The sequence below is a fragment of the Corvus cornix genome, chromosome 19 (genome assembly GCF_000738735.6).
Source record: "Corvus cornix cornix isolate S_Up_H32 chromosome 19, ASM73873v5, whole genome shotgun sequence".
Classification (NCBI taxonomy): domain Eukaryota; kingdom Metazoa; phylum Chordata; class Aves; order Passeriformes; family Corvidae; genus Corvus; species Corvus cornix.
In genome coordinates, this window is record NC_046348.1 from 813,726 (window position 1) to 826,627 (window position 12,902).

At 53.9% G+C, this 12,902-nt stretch overlaps 1 protein-coding gene across 5 annotated transcripts in view; it reads left to right on the forward strand.

The window, feature by feature from the left end:
- The window catches only part of LOC104695778 (S-adenosyl-L-methionine-dependent tRNA 4-demethylwyosine synthase TYW1-like), an 88,559-nt gene that overhangs the window by 23,736 nt on the left and 51,921 nt on the right, over positions 1-12,902 (forward strand). For all 5 annotated transcript variants that reach the window (XM_039562816.1, XM_039562819.1, XM_039562818.1 and 2 more), the window contains exons 10-11: positions 7,092-7,144; positions 10,381-10,499. In XM_039562816.1, coding sequence (XP_039418750.1) covers positions 7,092-7,144; positions 10,381-10,499 — 172 coding nt within the window. The remainder of the gene's footprint in view (positions 1-7,091; positions 7,145-10,380; positions 10,500-12,902) is intronic.

Below are 12,902 nucleotides of genomic sequence, written 5' to 3' on the forward strand. Positions count from 1 at the left end.
TGCCCTGAATGACTGAAAAGTGTCTCAGGAAAACAAAACAGAAAAGAGATGCAGCTCCTAGCAGTCTGTAGTTCTGTCTGGTACCTTTTGGGTTTGTTCTGGGTGCTTGAGGAGGAGCCTTGTGCAGGTGGTACCTTCCCTTCCAGCCTTCAGCCAGAGCTGACCCTGAGTACAGCTCTTAGAAAGGCCAAGTTCTCGCAGATTTCTTGAATTTTCCTGTGAATAAAGAATCCCAGAATCCCAGACTGGTTTGGATTGGGAGAGACCTTAAAGCCCATCCAGTGCCACCCCTGCCATGGGCAGGGACACCTTCTACTGTCCCAGGCTGCTCCCAGCCCCAATGTCCAGCCTGGCCTTGGCCACTGCCAGGGATCCAGGGGCAGCCCCAGCTGCTCTGGGCACCCTGTGCCAGGGCCTGCCCACCCTCCCAGGGAACAATTCCTTCCCAATATCCCATCCAGCCCTGCCCTCTGGCAGTGGTCACCAGTGGGACAGGTTGACCTTTGAGGTCCCTTCCAACCCAAACCATTCTATGGTCCCTTTTTGGGAGAGGGGGAGGGGCTGTTTTCCCCTTGGGATGGCAAAGCTGGTGTAGGAGTTGGTGAAGGAGCTGGGGCTGAGGGATGAACAACCCTTCCTCCAGCTCTCCTTGGGTCAGAGGAGGTGTCAGGAACCTGCAGGCATTTGGGGGATGGATGTTTTGGGGTGAGCTGCCACGCTGGCAACACCCACGGCCCCCCTTCCCTAAGCCACGCTTGGCTGATGCTGCTGGAGGCCACCAGTGGGACGCACTCGTGGCAAGCAAGGGAATGCTGTGGCCTGGGGGTGCTTTTGGACAAAGGGGACAGATACAGGAGGCTCTGCTGCTGCTGCTTTTTGTCTGGGGTTGATGCAGGTGAGAGTATCAGGGGTCTCCGAGGCTGTTCTGTCAAAGGCATCATAGCCTTTGGATATGGGAGGTTTTATATTCCTGTGCTTCTGAGGGAAGGGTGCTCTTGGACTAAAAGAGACATCTGGAAAAGCCAGGTTTTGAGAATCCTTTAGGTCTCTTATGATCAGCTGTTGAGGCTGGAATTTGTTGTAGCTCCTGGCATTCCCACCCCTGAAGTTTGCCAGTCGCATTTTCCTGGATCTAGGCTGGCTCTGGGTTGCCTGTGCAGCAGCTGGATCCCTTTCACTGCCCCCAGGAGGCTTTTACTGTGTCTTAAAAGTGTTCAAGATACTAATTTTGTGTCCAGTGAGATGGATCTGAGGCAGCTGAGAGGCCAAACTTCCCATCCCTTTGGGAGGGACAGGGTTTGTGCTAACAAGGGACAGTCTGCAATCCCTGCTCCTGTCCCCACTCCTGCTTTGGGCTCATGGGAGAAATCCTTCTCCAGTCACGAGCCCTTTGTACTTTTTAAAAGTCTTTCTTCAAACAAGGAGAGAATGTAAAATAGGTCTTGGTGGACTTGGCAGGAATTTCTTCAAGGTTGAGCAGTTCTAGGAATGAACCTGGAGGTTTCTCTTGTTGTGCTTGGGCAATCTGAAAAATTCCACTTCCCAGAGTCCCATTCTTTCTAGATTTGTATAAAACACTGATATAATCTGAACACCAATGGCATTTCTTGGTGTATTATTATTGTTATTATTATTATTATTATTGATTTTCAAGTACTCTTTCGGGTGGTGGCTCAAGCACAGCAGTTGTGTTCCAGTGTGGAAAATGGTCCCTTAAAGGTGGTGGGGATGGGTCCTGCTGTGTCACCACCTCCAGCTCTGGCCCTGTTAAACTGCAGTCCTTCAGAACCACAGGAAACGGGGAATTTCTTCCCTGTAAACCTTCTGCTGGTGTGAGACTGCCCTGAGCTGCAGCTCTAGCAGATAATCACAGAGGCTTCTGTTCCAGGAGAGTGCTGGATAGCCCGGCACAGCGGTGCCAGCTGTGCTGTGCTCCCCTCAGAGCAGCCCTGCAGAGGCCAGCAGAGTTCCTGAGGCACAGTGTGGCCTCGGAGAGGCCTTCCCAAGCTCCCGGCGCCTGCACTCCTGGACAAGGATGGCTGGGTCTGCTCCTTGTGAGTTTTGGAGCTTTGTCAACCACTGATCTCCTCCATTCTTCCAGAACTGAATCTTTTGCTTTGGGATTTCAAAGTCTTGGGTCAAAGCAAACTTTTGGTGGTGCAGAGATCTGAACTGGGAGGTGTCATCCAGGCAGTGCCTGTCCCCTGTGCTGCCACTGCTGGGGCACCTCCAGGCCCAGGACAACACAGACCCTGAGGGGCTGGAGCGTGTCCAGGGCAGGGAAGGGAGCTGGGAAGGGGCTGGAGCCCCAGGAGCGGCTGAGGGAGCTGGAAAGGGGCTCAGGCTGGAGCAAAGGAGGCTCAGGGGGGACCTTGTGGCTCTGCACAAGTCCCTGACAGGAGGGGGCAGCCGGGGGGGTCGGGCTCTGCTGCCAGGGAACAGGGCCAGGAGGAGAGGGAACGGCCTCAGGCTGGGCCAGGGGAGGCTCAGGCTGGGCAGCAGCAGGAATTTCCCCATGGAAAGGGTGCTCAGGCCTTGGCAGGGGCTGCCCAGGGAGGTTTGGAGTCCCCGTGCCTGGAGGTGGCACTGAGTACCCTGGGCTGGGGACAAGGTGGGCATTGGGCACAGGGTGGACTCGATGGCCTTGGAGGGATTTTCCAGCCTCAGGGATTCAGTGTCTGTGGGATTTGTTCTGGACATTTTGCCACCTGGGGATAGTCAGCAATCCTTGAAGGCTGCTCAGCATGGCTCTGAGAGGAGCTGTTCAGAGTGTGCAGGTAGCGTGACACAGCTCCTGATAGGGACAGCTGTGCTTGTAGAAATTCAGCTGATCTGCTCTGCTCTCAGAAATAACAGAATTGCTCAGTTGTGGACATAATTCATCCCCATCCAGGAGCCTGGAAAGACTGGATGTGGCACTAGTAAATTGGCAAACCACGCCCAGAGCACCTGGATGTCCTGGAATGTGCCCTGGGAATACAGACAGCGTTACAGTCTCCTGGCTCAGTGCTGAGAGCTCAGCTGGGTCCCTCCGTGAATTCTCGGAGTTTCAGAGAAAGGACTTTCAAACTCTTATTTCCAGGCTGGAGTGGAAATGCTGCAATGTGGTTCCAAAGAGCTGAGCACAGTCTTGCCCCAGCCTCTGGAGCAATCAGGAGCTGTGACTTTGGCCGTCTCTCCAGTTCCAATCCCTCTGTGCTCTATTAAACTCCAGTTGGCCTGTCAGGGTGAGCAATCACCACATGTTTCCCAGCCTGGTGTTGCTGCCTGATAACACTCCTTTCACCCCAAAGGTTGTTTAAAAGCTTAATTCACGTCCATAAAAGTGACACTTAATTTCAGTGAAGTTTGGCAAGCTTCTAGGTCATCTAAAATTTATCATCTAGAGCAGGATCAACTCATACCCAGCCTTCAGATGAGATGTTCTTGTCCTTTCATCAGGAGCTGAGCTGATTACTGTGAGCCTGCTTATAATTGAAGGAATCCTTTGCATATTAGACTGTGGAAATAACAAATAGATTGGTTTGTTCAGCTTCAGTGTCTGAAGGTACACAGGGATGGGGAGCAGCAGGTCCATCCAAACACTGGATCCAAATACCCACTTAGAGTTATTGCTCACGGGTCCCAGCCCTTCAGAGCAAAGGAGGGAATGTGGAGTCCTGGCTCCACAGCTCCAGACTTGGGGCCATCAGGAGGATTGGATTCAAGCACCATTGGCCTTGGCAAAGCCACAGGGACGTTGTGGCAAAGCTGATGGAAGAGTGGAGCTGGCCTGAGCTTCCAGAAGGGAGGCTCAGCAGGAGCTGCAGTGAGGGAACAGGGCTGGAGACCCCCAGGCTGGCTTTGATCACAGTTTTTCACGTTGTTTGGAACTTTGCAGTAAGGACGTGCCTGTCCTCCTGGCACTGCTGAGGTCACACCCCAATCCTGGGGTTGCATTTGGGCCCTCACTACAGAGGGACCCTGAGGGGCTGGAGCGTGTCCAGGGCAGGGAACGGAGCTGGGAAGGGGCTGGAGCCCCAGGAGCGGCTGAGGGAGCTGGAAAGGGGCTCAGGCTGGAGCAAAGGAGGCTCAGGGGGGACCTTGTGGCTCTGCACAAGTCCCTGACAGGAGGGGGCAGCCGGGGGGGTCGGGCTCTGCTGCCAGGGAACAGGGCCAGGAGGAGAGGGAACGGCCTCAGGCTGGGCCAGGGGAGGCTCAGGGTGGGCAGCAGCAGCAGGAATTTCTTCACTGAAAGGGCTGCCCAGCCCTGGCACAGCTGCCCAGGGCAGGGCTGAGTCCCCGTCCCTGGAGGGGTTTAACAGCCCTGTGGATGTGGCACCTGGGGAGAAGGGTCAGTACTGGGGAGTGGTTGGGCTCGATGATCTCAGAGGGATTTTCCAGCCAGAACAGTTCTGTGATTCTGGGACACTCCCAGTTTGTTGCTTAGCCTTTTGTGCTTTCTTTTAGCCCAAACTGCTCTGCTGCCTCGTTCCCAGCAGTGCAGCCAGTGCTGAAGGAAGGCTGTGCAGTGCTGTAGAGTCTCTGCTCACCTGCAGCTGGGGTGGAAAACGTGTCCAGCCTTGGTCTCTGGCATTTTCTCTCATTCCCAAGTGTCAAAAGCATGGCATGGCCAGCATGCAGTGCTGGGTGACCACACCTTCTCCCAGGTCCCCACACGGTGAAGGACCCCAGTTCTGTGGCTTCAGGAGTTCTGCTGGTCCCTCCTGTCACCACAGCAGGGACTGCTGGCAGCCACAGGGATGAGTAACCCCCTTCCCATCCCCGGAGCTGGCTGGAGTTTGTAAGACTGTTCTGATGTTGAACATGTGCGGTTTTCTTGGCCTTTGAAGGAAGCTGTGGGTGCTCCACATGGTGGAAGTTGATTTAAGGAACTTAAGAGAAAATGCTGGAGCTCTGGAGCCTGGCACCTTGCTCAGTTTAGCTGCTTGCTCTCTTCCCTCAGACAGCTCAGTAGCAGATCTGGGTGGGCATGTCCTCTTTCCTATGTAATTTTTCTCCAAAACCCATTTGAAAGCAGCCGTTCTACTGCTGCTGACAAGTGGTCTGGGAGAGAATAATCTTATATGAATGCTGCTGCTGGATTTGGAGAAATGGGAAGAATAAGGCTTGGGCTGTACTGTGTGACAGCAGCAGAGTGTGCCTTGGACATCTGTTAGAGGAGGAAGAATGCAGCACCTTTTCAGCTCTCAGCCACAAATCCTCTAAGGACACACATTTAGCAGGGCAGGGAGGTCTCAGCTGAGATTAGACCTTGCTGGACAAGCTGTTTGCAACGGAGAGCTGCAGGAAGGCAGGACAGAGCCACGGCAGGGAGATGTTGGGTTCCAGCCATGGCCAGCTGTGTGTGTGTGGCTGTGCCCCTGGGGCTGCCCCAGGATCTGCTGGGTCTCAGCCAGTCGGAGGTACAGGTGTCCCCAAGACTGCATGTGGCTCTGGGGACTGTCTTGGAAGGGCTGTCACAGAATCCCAGGATGGTTTGGGCAGCAAGGGACCTTAAAGGGACAGGGCAGAGACACCTTCTACTGTCCCAGGCTGCTCCCAGCCCCAATGTCCAGCCTGGCCTTGGGCACTGCCAGGGATCCAGGGGCAGCCCCAGCTGCTCTGGGCACCCTGTGCCAGGGCTTGCCCACCCTCCCAGGGAACAATTCCTTCCCAATATCCCATCCAGCCCTGCCCTCTGGCACTGGGAAGCCATTCCCTGTGTCCTGTCCCTCCAGCCCTTGTCCAAAGTCCCTCTCCAGCCTCCCTGCAGCAGAGGTCACTCTGCCTGTACATTCCAGCGTGAGGAGATGGATCAAACACATCAGGTGGAGTGGGAAGAGAGCCTGAGCAGGTCCCTGCTGGGTGTGAGTGGCAGGAGCAGGGCACTGTCTGATTCCCTGTTAGCCCTGTCTGTGTGCACACAGTTGAGTTTCTGCATCTGCAGCTGGTGTGGCATCTGCTGCTGCTGTAGTTCCTGGCTGGCTCGCTCGGTGTCCTTGCAGCTGTGGGGACTTTGGGATGCAGTTGCTCTCGCTGGGACCGTGCTGTGCCAGAGCTGCTCAGGGACAAATGAGCAGGGCAGGGCAGGGCAGTGCTGCTGCTGCTGCTGCTCTGTGGAGGAGCTGAAGGCCAGTTTGCTGAGCTGAAGGCTTTTCTCCTGTTAAGTTTGTGCTGGTTGGCAGGAAGAAGACTTGATAGCTGAAATGTGATATTTTTCCTTCCCTTGAAAGCGTTAATAAGAGCAGCAGCCTGCAGTTGGCAGCTGAGATGTGCTGAGTGTGGGGACAGCCAGGCCAGTGACATACGAACCCCACTGTGAGGGACACGGTGAGGCGTCTCAAATCCCTCTTATTTTTATGCTGATTTGGAGGGACTTTTAATCCTTCAGACATATTGGCCTCTAAGCACTTTTCTCAAGGAGGAATGAATATAACCCCACTCGAGCAGGTTGGGTAATAATAGCACTTAGTGCTTAAAGAACGTTGTGCAATTAATCCTCCTGGACCCATTGGAATGGAATTGTGTTGATCTTGGCTGGGAACAGGGAGGTGATCTGAGCTCAGCCTTCATCTGGGCGTGGAGGAGCAGCTCCCTCACCGTGGCTGCCCCAGAAGCAGTGGGGTGGAGCTGGTGAGGCCCAGGTGGGGTTCAGGCTGAGCCCTGCTTGTGTTCCCCTCCTGTGCCCTCCCAGCTGCACTGGGAATCAGCTCCTGTCCTCCAGGCTGGACAGGGATCCTGGGTTCTGGGGTAGGAGGCTGTTCTGGGGTCATGGCTTGGGGCCAGGGAGATGCTTCCAGTTCCCTGTCCTGCTCCTTGGGGTCTGGGAGCTGTCCCACAGCCTGGGTTGGACAGGCTCTGCCATCTTCTCCATGCAGGAGTGTCCTGGGCACCCTGATTCAAACCAGACTCAGCAGCATCGATAAATGTCCCACGAGAAGAAAGCATTTCCAGCTGGCTGAAGTCCCTGTGGTGGCACCTTGGGGCCAGTGGGGAAGAGCAGCATTGGGCCCATGGTGTTAATCATTGTAGGTACCAACTGGTATGTTTAGTGGATCACTTCTTGCAGGCTAAACTCAATTGTTTGATGATTTTTGCTTTGTTTTCAGGTTATAAACTCATTGGGAGCCATTCTGGGGTGAAGCTCTGCCGATGGACAAAGGTATGCTCTGTTTCCTTTTCTCATTTCATAAATAAAACCAAAGCTAGAGACTTACTCAGGTATTCCAATTTCTTGGTGAAATGTCATTTAAAAATGCGCTCTTATTTGCACAAACCCAGATTCCATCTTCCAAGCTGTAATCTTGCATTTCCAGCTGTTAAAATCCCTCTGCAAAGAGTGAGAATGCAACGGTGGCAAAGAGCTGGGAACATCCTTTTCTGGTTTTTCCTGTTACTCTGCTAAACTCTCTCCTGCTTACTGAAATCCAGGCAGGGAAAAGTGGGAAGGTTGTATCCTGTGTGAGGCTGTGGAGCAGGGATAACACAGCCTCTGTCACACCTGAGCAGGCACACGAGGCTGCCTGAACCCCCTGTCCTGGGGCTGGCTTGGGACAGTGACAGTCAGGGCTCCCCTGCTTCTCAGCATTTACCAGAACAGATCTCCAGGGTGAGGTGTTGTTGATGATGTAACTGTTGATGATGTAGCTGCTGTTAATGATGTAACTGCTGTTAATGATGTGGCTGCTCTGTGAGAGTGTGCAGTACCTGTGTGTGTGAGCACACCCGTGTGACACGGCCTCCTCCCAGCCCTCTGCTTGTCTCCTGGAGGCTCTGCAACTCAGTAGCTTTTCGAGCAGTTTCCAGACTTAAAAACATTCCCAGCAGAGGCACAGAGCCCTGGAGAACAAAGTGCAGCCTCTCCAGGGTGGGTGTGGTTTCAGCTGCCCTGGGCAGGTCCCTTGGAGCTCACAAGCTGAGAGTTGGTCTCTAATGTTGTACATTTGGGGAGCAATGATCAGAGAATCATTAAGGATGGAAAAGCCCTCTGAGATCACCGAGTTCAACCGTTCCCCAGCACTGCCAGGGCCACCAGCACTGCCCCATGTCCCCTGGTGCCACATCCACAGGGCTGTTAAACCCCTCCAGGGACGGGGACTCAGCCCTGCCCTGGGCAGCCGTGCCAGGGCTGGGCAGCCCTTTCAGTGAAGAAATTCCTGCTGCTGCCCAGCCTGAGCCTGCCCTGGCCCAGCCTGAGGCCGTTCCCTCTCCTCCTGGCCCTGTTCCCTGTCAGCAGAGCCCGACCCCCCCGGCTGCCCCCTCCTGTCAGGGACTTGTGCAGAGCCACAAGGTCCCCCCTGAGCCTCCTTTGCTCCAGCCTGAGCCCCTTTCCAGCTCCCTCAGCTGCTCCTGGGGCTCCAGCCCCTTCACCCACCATGATGCAGCATCGTGCACCCCTGAGCATCCCTGGATGAGAACCTCTGGAATGAGCACCTCGTTAACATGCCAGCAGCACATCTCTAACTCCTGTGCTGTGGCAGTGATCAGTCCTTGCTCTCTGAGCTCTCCTTTGGTGCATGATTAACTTTGTTTATTTTTGAAAGAGCCCTTAGGATGCCATCCCCAGGGTGGGCTGCAGAGAGTTTTCATTGCAGTGCCTGGTGACAATGAACTGTTCCATCAAGAGCCTTTTTCTCCTGAGCAGCATCAAGAGCCCACCCTGGGCTGTCAGGAGTGCTTGTGGGGATGCACTGATCCCACTGCTGCTCTGCTGGTCACTCTTACAACCATTTCTCTCTGCTAGCATTTTTAGTGTCAGACATGATCACGAAATGTTTAAAGGAAAACTTGCCAAACTTCAATGTTGTGACTGAGAAAGCCAGAGAACCTGTTTTTATGAAAGAGCCAGACTTTAATGCAGCTCTGTAAGGCCATTTCACAAAGTAAATAGCAGCTCTGTGTGCTTAGATGGGCACACACTATTTTTAGCTTAAGCAGGAATTGAATGTAAAGTCTTCCAATAAATTGAGCTGAGATTGGTTCCAGGCAGTGGCTTTGCCTCAGGTTCACGCCAGTGTGTGAGAGTCTTCAGGAGCCTTTGTGGAGATTTGTGTCTGTGGAAAGCAGGAGCAGGGCTGGCAGCATCAGTATTAAGTAGAGTTTCACAGGGATATCTCAGATGGAAAAGATTGGGTTCTGTCAAATTCCAGAAAAAAGCAGAAATATTTTAGGAAGAGTCTGTTTATTTGCCTTAGGAAAGGCCAAATATAACTTGCTCTCCTGAATTTGTGAATCTCCTGGAGTCTCTGTCATTTGAAGAATGAGTAGAATAAACAGCATTTTCCATGTCATTTCATCTTCCACCTGTACAACCAGTTAGGGATTACCTGTAGATTTGTCCCTGCTGCTCCTTTCTGTTGGATCACCAGGACTCTCCAGGAAGAGGAAGGCAGATTAAAAGCTGCCATGTTATATTTCAGATTTTCTCTTGAGAGTAGTAAAGTTTCTTTCTCATTTATTATTATTTAACTGAGCTAATGAAAGACAGCCTTTCCTGCAAGCGGCCTGCATGATAAATAGGAGTTGAATCCTGTTGGGAAAGCTGCTGTGGCTGTGCTGGGAGGGGAAGTGCAGCATCCTGCTGGAGCCACTGCCGGCTGTGAATGAGGGTTTATAAGGTCAGGGCATTTATTTAATTTAGTGCTGCAAGAAATACTCTGCCAGATAAATGAAAAGAATGGAGTGTGCAGTAGGACAGCCTGGAAATGGATCCTTGTTACTCCTGAGTGAGCTTTTCCAGGAATGCCTCCTGCAGCTCAAGAGGCTTCACCTGCTTTGCATGGGCTGGGTCCGAAAAGCTCCAGGAGAGCACATCCTTGTGCTGGGGTCTGCCAGGAAGGGATTGAGTAGCTTAAAGTTCTTGCTCCTCTAACACAGCACTGAGTCTGACCTCCTGAATGTACTTTGGCTGCCAGGATCATGTAAAGAGCCACATTTTATAGTGAGCTGGGCATTCCTCGGGGCAGGTGGCACTGGTGTCCCTCAGCCCTGCTTGGGGCTTTGCTGAGCTTGGAACTGAAGTCACGGGTGGCTGCAGGGAGCAGGTCAACAGCTGTGCCCTCAGCTGGGCTCCTGTTGGGGAGTTTAAAACTCTCCTGGTGTGTGTGTGTGTGTGTGTGTGTGTGTTTCCCTGCCCTCAGTCTGGTCCCAGATGTGGTTTCTAACTCTCCTGGTGTATGTGTGTGTGTGTTTCCCTGCCCTCAGTCTGGTCCCAGATGTGGTTTCTAACTCTCCTGGTGTATGTGTGTGTGTGTTTCCCTGCCCTCAGTCTGGTCCCCAATGGGTTTCTAACTCTCGTGGTGTGTGTGTGTGTGTGTGTGTGTGTGTGTGTGTTTCCCTGCCCTCAGTCTGGTCCCTGATGGGTTTCTAACTCTCCTGGTGTGTGTTTCCCTGCCTCAGTCGATGCTGCGGGGCCGCGGGGGCTGCTACAAGCACACCTTCTATGGCATCGAGAGCCACCGCTGCATGGAGGCCACCCCCAGCCTGGCCTGTGCCAACAAGTGTGTCTTCTGCTGGAGGTAAGGCACCTGTGGGCTGTGGCTCCGGGGTGGGGGCTCTGTGGGACACGGCAGCTGTCCCTGAGCCAGCTCCAGCTGTGCTCTGGAGAGCGTGGGCTGGGCGGTGTTGTGTGAACCCCCCGAGGTGCTGAGCAGTGGCAGCGTCTCTGGAAATGGGACCATTTTCCATATTTAAAGTACCTTCACCCCCACCAATTCCATTGCTCTGAACAAGTGAAAAGTGGTGACTCAGTAACTGTTGCCTTCCTAAACCAGCAGCTGATAAATCCCAGCATCACTGAGATAGGGAAAGTCCTCCAGGATCACTGAGTCCACCCTGTGCCTGATGCCCACCTTGTCCCCAGCCCAGAGCTCTGAGTGCCACCTCCAGCCCTTCCTTGGGCACCTCCAGGGGTGGGCACTCCAAACCTCCCTGGGCAGCCCCTGCCAAGGCCTGAGCACCCTTTCCATGGGGAAATTCCTGCTGCTGCCCACCCTGAGCCTCCCCTGGCCCAGCCTGAGGCCGTTCCCTCTCCTCCTGGCCCTGTTCCCTGGCAGCAGAGCCCGACCCCCCCGGCTGCCCCCTCCTGTCAGGGACTTGTGCAGAGCCACAGGGTCCCCCCTGAGCCTCCTTTGCTCCAGGCTGGACAACCTGTCCTCAACTCAATGGCTCCCCATTTTGGTCAGGAGAGTATCCCCTTTTCTCAGAGGACTGACTTTGGGGTTAATCCCTGAAGGAAAGGAGCTGTGCTGGTTTGAGCAGCTCCAGCACTCCTCACTCACTCCTGCCTGGGCTTCCAAGGGAGGTGTGTGCCAGGCTGGGGGAGTGCAGGGTGGGATTGGGAAGAGAGGCTGAGGCTCAGCAGAAATGCCAGCAGTGACGTGAGAGCGCCTGGAGTGGGAGGACATGGAGGTTGTGCTTTGAGCTCTTTTGTTTTCCACCCTGCTAAATCGTCCCATGCGAGCTGTACTTCCTCTGGGACTTGTGCCTTACCCCAGGCTGCCAACAACACCCATTCCATCCCCCAGCCTGCGTGTCCAGCATCCCAGTGAGTAATCCCTGAGCAGCCTGGGACAGTGGAAGGTGTCCCTGCCATGGCAGGGGGGTGGAGTGTGATGGGCTTGAAGGTCCCTTCCCACCCAAACCATTCTGGGATTCTGTGATAACATTACCATGCAAAACCAGCCAGATTCCTCTGAGTGCCTCTTTCTGTCTTTCACAGTCCTCGGATTTTAATAATGCAGGTATTTCATGGGAGCCTTTAAAGGGCTGCCCGAACTTTGAGGGTCCTTGAAAGCTGTGTCCCAAGTTAAATGTGAGCACTGGACACTGGGCATCCTGTGGGGTTTGCATTTGGGAGTCTTTTCCAAAGTGACCACTGGTGCTCTGGGTGGGCTTTCCTCAGATCCTGGCTGGGAAGGAGGCAGCAAATGGCACATTTCATGTGCAGCTTCTGCTTTGCTTCAGAGCAGGCAGTGCCTGGGAAGGAAAACCTTCTGCTCCTCTCTGTTTCTGTGTGGGGGTGCGTTGAGTCCTGCAGTGGGACTGTGCTGGGAGGGACGTGGCCCTCTGTCCCTCTGTCCCCACACACAGGGCACATCCTAAACAGCAAACAGGAGCATGGTCAGGATGAGGGGCTGTGTTCCCAGCTCTGCTCCACAGAGCATTTCCCAGTTTCTCTTCCAGATGCCCTCACTCAGGGTTTTCTGGCAGCCTGGATGTGGAATAGGCTGAATCACAGAAGTCCAGCAAGTGTGAACTGGAGAGTGCAGAAACTGATAAATGAGATAGTACAGATTTATCAATAATTGATAAATCAGTCCATTAGTGCAGAGACCCAGAGAAGCTGGCACCATTCCGTGTGTCTCTAACTCGTCATGCTGTCGCTGTCACCTGTCACTTCAGAGGGCTCTGCCTGATGAGAACGAGTGCTACAATGCTGATTTTCCTGATGGCTGCAACCTGAGTGCGAGGAAACAGCTTCCCAGGGCACTGTGCTCAGAGTTTCAGTATTGAGTCATTCATTTCCCTCCTGTGGGAAGGGGGGTGGCAGGTGTTGGACTCTCCCATGTGGAATGCAGCTGGCTGTCTTCAGGCCTCCCCTGGAAGCTGGAAAGTTTAAGTTGGAAGATGTAAGGCCTAATTTGAGGTTCATCCCAGGACCTTAAGCTTGACTTGAAAAGGTTTCTTTTTGGTGACTTTTCCAGCTCCTGTGCCTGGGCTGCTGCAGCTTTTGTGTGGCTGTGAGGGGGATCTTCCCTCCCTCCTTCCCACACCCAATCCCTGCTGATCCTGTGCCAGCCCAGCTCCCAAACCCTGCAGTCAGGCCTCTGTTTTAAGCCCCCCACACCTTGCAGGTTGTTCAGCATGTGAGACTGAAGAGGAGCTGCAGGCCCTGGTGGCTGGGCAGGATAAACAAGGCA